Source organism: Malania oleifera, chromosome 8, assembly GCF_029873635.1.
Source record: "Malania oleifera isolate guangnan ecotype guangnan chromosome 8, ASM2987363v1, whole genome shotgun sequence".
In the NCBI taxonomy this organism is placed as follows: domain Eukaryota; kingdom Viridiplantae; phylum Streptophyta; class Magnoliopsida; order Santalales; family Ximeniaceae; genus Malania; species Malania oleifera.
The window spans coordinates 20144822-20152271 of NC_080424.1; the positions used below are offsets into that span (position 1 = coordinate 20144822).

The 7450-nt window shown below is 37.7% G+C and overlaps 1 protein-coding gene across 3 annotated transcripts; it reads left to right on the top strand.

Annotated features, from left to right (window-relative positions):
• The first annotated feature begins 1342 nt into the window (after nucleotides 1–1342).
• LOC131161511 (protein SENSITIVE TO PROTON RHIZOTOXICITY 1) lies at nucleotides 1343–4986 on the top strand. Of its 3 annotated transcripts, XR_009138500.1 has the most exons (3): nucleotides 1343–1902; nucleotides 2758–4414; nucleotides 4717–4986. XR_009138500.1 is itself a non-coding variant. In XM_058117325.1 (2 exons), exon 2 carries the CDS (start codon nucleotides 2791–2793, stop codon nucleotides 4342–4344), a length of 1554 nt encoding a protein of 517 aa, XP_057973308.1. In that variant the 5' UTR covers nucleotides 1343–1902; nucleotides 2758–2790; the 3' UTR covers nucleotides 4345–4470. The 3 variants fall into 3 exon arrangements, 2 of the variants coding, with proteins under 2 accessions (XP_057973308.1, XP_057973309.1); XM_058117325.1 differs by lacking the exon at nucleotides 4717–4986 and having other exon boundaries at nucleotides 2758–4470; XM_058117326.1 differs by lacking the exon at nucleotides 4717–4986 and having other exon boundaries at nucleotides 1372–2058; nucleotides 2758–4470.
• The last annotated feature ends 2464 nt before the right edge of the window (nucleotides 4987–7450 follow it).

Here is a 7450-nt window from a genome sequence, read left to right on the forward strand (position 1 = left end):
GTCGTACCTCATCTAGTGTATCATCTTACTCTGTTTGACTTTATTTGAATATTACTATACTGGCACAGGCTGTGCAGCTAGTGCTTCTATTTATCTTTGAAAATTATGTAGTCAATAAATTATTGTTTGTTTGTTGTTTTAACTTGTAGTGTTGAATAAATTATTTGTAAATTTTTTTCCCAGTTTGATAACTTGTAACTTTTGAGATGCTAATTAATAAGTTCAATTTATGTTATTTGATTCATAACTTAAATTATATTTTGAATTCTTTCATGATAGGCACACGAGGAGAAGAAGATGAAAGCTTTGATGTCACAAATGAAAGCATTTCAATTAATTCAAGGCATTCAAATGATTTTGAAGCTATTTGAAGGATGGATTGAGATTTTTTTTTAGTTTGTTGATTGTTTTATTTTGGGATATTCACACGATTTGACAATAGTTATATTTAAAGAAACTCATATGCTATAAGAACAATTATAATGTTTAGATTTTAAACTCACACGAGTCACACAGTTTGAGTTTTTATTTTGAGTTGGATTGAGATTAATTTATTATGTTTTATTGCTTATAGTTTTACTTGCATGAATTAGGAGTTGTTAATTAGTATAAATGATTGAATGATTGATATAGTTACTAAAAAAGTTAATACACAAACTAATTGCAAGTTATCATATAAAATTTAAATTATTATGACAAAAATAAATTATTAATAAAATTATATTTGAGAATGGCGGATTATCCGCCCATCCGCCATGAATTATCTGATCCGAAACCGCCTAATCCGCCACTTAAACGAGTCGAATATGAATTATGATTTTTTCACCCGATAATCCGCCTTATCCGTCATGGATAAACCGACCCGATCCGCTTTACCAGGTCTACCTCCAACCCTCCCCCTGGTACGATGCTCTACAAAAATGATAGTCTGCTCGGTAGATTGGTAGAAGCCTCACGGCCCTCAGTCCTCACCCCCTCCCCTTGCTACGGTCATATGGAGCACATTTTTTTTTAATTAAAAAATTATCATTTATATGAAATATTTTAAAATTTTAAAATAAATAAATTATATTTTAAATAAATGACCCGTTTATTAAATGATCAAGTTTAGGTTTACCTATTTATCAATCGTCAAATAAATAGATTAACTTAAACCTAAATCTATTTAACTCTGACCCGCTTATGAACGGTTCAAATCTCACCCATTAACCCGTTTTGCCACCCTACTACTACCAAACAAAAGAGGTTCCAGCGTTGGCCCCATCAACCCATCACTGTTCATGCTCTGAATTTCATGGCTGTTGCCGTCTTGATTGCACTCATCTAGGTATCTTAGGCTGACCCGCATGCTTCTCGGAAGCACTTGGACCGGGTGGTGTGCGTCTTCCCCACCGCCTTATATGGCGGTGGCGCAGCTTCCAGGGAAGCAGCAACTCTTACCCCTCCTCAGTTTCATATACCCGAATGCAATTTTTTATTGAAGTTTCAGTTCGGACAACGAAGTCAAATGCACAGGGAAAGAGGAAGAGAGAATCATTCTTAACTGGGGAGGGCCCTCTCCTCCCTCCATCTCCAATCATCTGCAATTTACGTGTCGGACACAAAGCAGGATAGTGAAATCTGTCCACTGCGAGATGACCCCACATGGCAACGGCGGTGACTGTTGATCATGTTGACCCACAATGAACGGTCCTGATTCGTGGGGTTGACCTAGCATGGACCCTCTCTGTCACAAACCAATCTCCTCCTCCTACCACAGCCGCAGGTGCGGATAAATTGGGTCACTGCAGCTTCATTTAACTTTTCAATTCCCCACTCTCTCTCTCTCTCTCTCTCTCTGTACATGGAACCTCATGCTCAGACAGGACAAAGAGCATCTCTGCGATCTTAATCTTGAATCTGGTGAGTTACCCATCTCCTGCTTAGCTCTCTGTTCTTTCCACGGCTCTATCAGGATCAAAACTTATAATCGCAGTATGCTAAATCTTCAATTTGTGTTACGTTAGCTCTGATTTCATGGTTTCTGATTTTGCCCTTTTGGGGGTGTTGACTTAAGTGGTATGATCTTGACGTTGTTTACTGAAACAGTTTCTGCTTGTGACCATCTTAATTTAAATATTGGGATGTGAATCAGTCTTTAAATTTGTAGGTATTTGGGATTAATTTCGTATGTTTTGTTTTATTCGTTGAAATCATTCTTTTTAGCAATCTTGAATTGAAGCTTGGGTCCTGTATTGATCAATCAATCTATTGAAGAAAGATGAGATTTTCAAGGTGATTTTTGGAAGTTTGAGGATATTAACTTTCAATAAAACAGGTCTTTTTTCTATATATATTTTTCCCTCGGAAAGCTGGTGATTATTGAGCTGGGTGCTTTTTTATTCATGAAATGAATGATTCGATCTTTGTTCTCCTATCATGGCTGTCAAGGGAAAGTACTTAAATAGGTCCGGTAAGAAATGAGTACCAAGGAAAACTTCTATTGCTTAACATGATGAAATATGGGAATTAGGGTTATATGCGTCTGATGGATTTTATTATAGTTTTGGGGCACCAGAGCAAATCTTTACATCAATATATATATTTTTTTTGTGAATGTTTTTGTGATCATATGATCTTAGATGCACGAGTGTGAATTTTGAATTTATTATTATTTTTCTATCTGTAAGATCTTCTCGTTTCCTGTTCCTAACTGTTTTCATTTCACTGCGCTGGTAATTCTAATGAATGCCTTTTTCTCCTCTCTTTTTCTGTTAGAGCTTGATATTTCATATTAAATATAGTCCGAAGATGGATCTTAAAGAAAAGCAGCTGTATACAGATACTTGGACAAAGCCTTCCTCTTCTGTGAATGAATTATCCAAAAAAACAGCCTCAAATGATCAATCTTTCACCAATTTTGATTCAATGCAACGTCAGCAGAAGTGGGAGGGTTCTTCTGTCCTAGATTATGGTGTTAGGATTGAGCCATCATTCCCAGAATTCAACCAACCTTCAGAAAATTCACCTTCGCTCCCTTGCAACCCCAATAATCAAATTAAGATCCCAGATCGTGAAGCTGGACAGATGAGTGAGATGTGGGACCCTAGCGCAATGCTGAATAATCTCTCTTTCCTGGAACAAAAGATCCATCAACTCCAGGATTTGGTGCATTTGATTGTTGGTAGGAGGGGCCAAGTGTTAGGTCAACCAGATGAACTTGTAGCTCAGCAACAACAGCTCATAACTGCTGATCTAACTTCTATAATTGTTCAATTGATCTCCACTGCTGGTAGTCTTCTTCCATCTGTGAAGTATGCTGTACCCTTGGCAACCCCCCCTATAGGGCAGCTCAGTGGAGTTTTACTTCCATCTAGTGCAAGTTTAAATGGTGGTGTTTTGCCACAAAATAATGGTGGAAGCAAGGTGTTGGATATGCCAACCCATGATCTAAAAAGTAATTGTGGGACTGAACAAAACTGCACCATCGAAGAACATGAATCCAAGGAAGAAGATGATGTTGATGAGGGAGAGAATCTTCCTCCGGGTTCTTTTGAGATCTTACAACTAGAAAAAGAAGAAATCCTAGCACCTCACACCCATTTTTGCTTGATATGTGGGAAAGGATTCAAGAGAGATGCAAATCTGCGGATGCATATGAGAGGTCATGGGGATGAGTACAAAACCCCTGCTGCACTTGCAAAACCCAACAAAGAATCCAGCTCTGAGCCTGTGCTTCTTAAGAGGTATTCCTGCCCTTACACTGGCTGCAAAAGGAATAGGGATCACAAGAAATTTCAGCCATTGAAGACTATCTTATGTGTGAAAAACCATTACAAGAGAACTCATTGCGACAAAAGCTACATTTGCAGCAGATGCAACACAAAAAAATTCTCAGTTATTGCTGATCTTAAAACTCATGAGAAGCATTGCGGCAGGGATAAATGGCTTTGCTCCTGTGGAACTACTTTCTCTAGAAAAGACAAGCTTTTTGGACATATTGCACTTTTTCAAGGTCACACTCCTGCCCTTCCCCACGACGAAGCTAAGGGATCTACTGGACTATCTGATCGAGGGGAATGCAATGAAGCTACAAGTAAGGTTGGAGAAATAGGATTCAACTTTGACTCAAATGCTCCAAGTGGAAGTCAGATTCAAAATGTCGGGGCTGTGAAAGCAAACGTTGATGATCCTACTGGTTATCTCTCATCTCTAATCTTTGATACATGTAATTTCAGTGGGTTTCATGAGTTTCCTCGACCATCATTTGAAGATTCAGAGAGTTCATTCTCATTTTTAGTTCCTGGGTCTTGTAATTACCCCCACAAGTCTGGAGGAGAGCCGAACTCAAACAGTCTCGAGTGATGTGTACAGTGTTTCGGTTCTAATTTGCAGCAAACGGGGTCTGAAAATCCTGTCTAGCTTTTGTAGTAAGGTGAGATTACCCCATGTAGTTGTGTTTCCTTTAGTTAAATAAATGTCTTTCTTTAATCACTCCTGTCACCATGTATGATGGCATTCCACAGCGTTAGGCCAAGGCTGCAAACTGGTCCTTTACATTCATCGGGTACTGCTTGATCATAAAGGCAGTGTTCTGCAATATGAAGTCCCAATATGACCATGCCTAAGAAAAACACAGATGGTGTAAAGACATTTTAAAAAAACTTACTGTGCATGAACATATAATGGATTTTTGACTGGCACGTTTGTAATGCTCTGCCTTTGGTTGTATATCAGATGATGGAAATGGCAGTGCGTAGACACGGGGAATTGCATAAATCATTCTTAAACCCAGCTCATCGTTTCAGCATGAATTTTTCTTTTGCTGAAAGGATAGGGATGAGAAGAGGACACCAGAAAGCTGGATGTCTCATTCCCCCTGGAAGTAGTGATGCAACAGATGGGAACGATTTGTTAGGTGTTTCACACGCACCTGCCTTTTGGAATCACCCACCAAACATAACTGAACTTAATTTTTATTATCTATAGAAGAATTTAATTTTGCTATTGTAATTTTCAACTTGGGAAATCTTTAGTGGGGCGATCTTGATCTAAAGTCGTGACCTAGGTTTTTCTGTGATTGACAAAAAGAAAAAAAAAAAAAATTAAAAATTAAAAAAAAATCTTGAAGTGGGGATGGATTGCAATGGCCAAAAATGCCAATTTTCCTTTAGGCTTGTGCACTAAAAATCTAACCATCAGTCACGAAAGAACTTATAATTGACTTGAATGAAATGGATTTGAATTTTCCTTGATTTTCAATATTTTTCATTCAATATTTTTCTTCATCCATTTTTAATCTATTCCACGTGAAGCTAAAAGTAGTAATCTTTGCTGGTAAGAATAGGATTGAATGGAAAATGGATTTTAATTTGTAACTTGATTTCTGTGTATTTTCAAATTCCATTCTACTCCACTCCATTCGAAACCAAATGTAAAGTAACATCTCAGCAGATTTGAATTGACCCCTTTATAAAGCTGAAAGATGCGGTAATAAAAGCCCAGGGAAAATGTACCGAAAAGTTTGGTTAACGTGATCGTTTGAGAGTGCCCCTGATTGAAAAAACGAACGAAAAATTCAAGCTAGTCTGTTTTAGCTGATTGAACTGATCTGCCCATAATGAGAATTATGACGCAGTATGAGCTTCAATCTCTTGGCAGAGTCTGCCCCCTTCGATGGCCTTTTTAAGGAGCAGCGGTTGTATTTTTCCCTCAGAACATCATCATCATCCAAGCAAGACCTAGTCTGCCCTCTGTAAGAGCTGTCAGCCCAAAAGAACCACTCTGAGAAAGGGTTCACCAGTCTCTTAACGGAACTCTGGTGTCTCACATGTCAATCCCTGACAAAAAGAGAGAGAGAGAGAGAGAGAGAGAGAGAGAGAGGAAGCAGTAGTACTTCTGCCATGGCTTTGATCTTCAGAATGACATCATTTTAAACGAGGACAGGTCGTCCGTCTTTCTTGATTCTCCTGAAAAGAAGAGCACAATGGTCTTTCAGCTGTTGGTGATACTATTTGTAAATAGAATTCAATTTCAGTATTTCTTGAATTCTAAATTATTTACATCTCAATCTTACAATATATAATACAATCAAATATTCTAAACAAGGAAACAATCTCCCTACATAATAATATACATTTTTTTACTTTTACTCACTTTCTTAATTTACTCACTATTCTCATGGATACTCGAAATTTCAACACTCTCCTTTTAGTTGGATTATAAATATTAATCATCTCCAACTTGCTAATGAGACCATCAAAGTTCAGTCGTGCTAACCTTTTAGTAAAGATATCTGCAGTTTGTTCCTTGGTAGGTATATAAGTCATACAGATGGTTCATTTTTCAACCTTCTCTTTGACAAAATATCGGTCCACTTTCACATGTTTAGTCCAGTCATATTGAATTGAATTGAGAGAGATACTGATGACTGCTTTGTTTTTACAATAGAGTTTGATAGGAAATTTCATCGGAATCTATAGCTCTTCCAAGAGTTTCCGTAACCACAACCCTTCACATATTCCTTGAGCAACTGCCTTGAATTCAGCTTCAGCACTACTTCGAGCCACTACATTTTGTTTTTTGCTTCTCCAAGTTACCAAATTTCCCCATATGAAGGTGCAATATCCGATGGTAGACCTTCTATCTTCCACTGATCTTGCCCAATCTTCATCTTAAAAATTTCTACTTCCTTGCTTTCACATTTCTTGAAGAAGAGTCATTTGCTCGGAGAGCCCTTGAGATATCTAAGGATCTTGTATACAACATCTAGATGAGCCTTTTTTGGTGAATGCATGTGTTGGCTTACCACACTTACCACAAATGCAATATCGACTCTGGTATGTGATAGGTAGATTAGCTTACCAACAAATCTCTAATACCTCTCATTTTCAATTGGTAATCTGTAGTCTTTGACCCTCTTTCTGCTTCAATCAGGGTTTCACTAGGTTCGCATTCAAGCATGCCAATTTCGGTTAGGAGATCAATGATATACTTTCGCCGAGAGACACTAATACCCTTTTTTGATCTATCAACTTCCATGCCCAAGAAATATCGCATTTGTCCCAAGTCTTTAACTTCAAACTCAGTAGCTAGGACTTTTTTTAATCTTTTCATCTCTACTATATCATCCCCAATTAGGATTATATCATCAACATACACTATCAGAATTGTTCTTTTACCACTTTCAGGCTATTGGAAGAATAGTGTGTGATCTGATTGCCCTTGTCGATATCCTTGATTCTTTATCACTTTTGCAAATCTGTCGAACCAAGCTCTAGGAGATTGCTTGAGTCCATACAAGGACTTCTTGAGTTTACATACTCTTTTTTCTTCACCTTTCTTACTGAAACCTAGTGGTATCGTCATGTAGACTTCTTCTTCTAACTCGCTATTTAGAAATGCATTCTTAATGTCGAGTTGTTGTAGTTGCCAATCTAAGTTGGCTACTAAGGACAAGAGGACCTGAATT

What these genes read in the sequence shown, in the direction of transcription:
- LOC131161511 (XM_058117325.1), top strand. Translation starts at nt 2,791, where the DNA reads ATGGATCTTAAAGAAAAGCAGCTGTATACAGATACTTGGACAAAGCCT.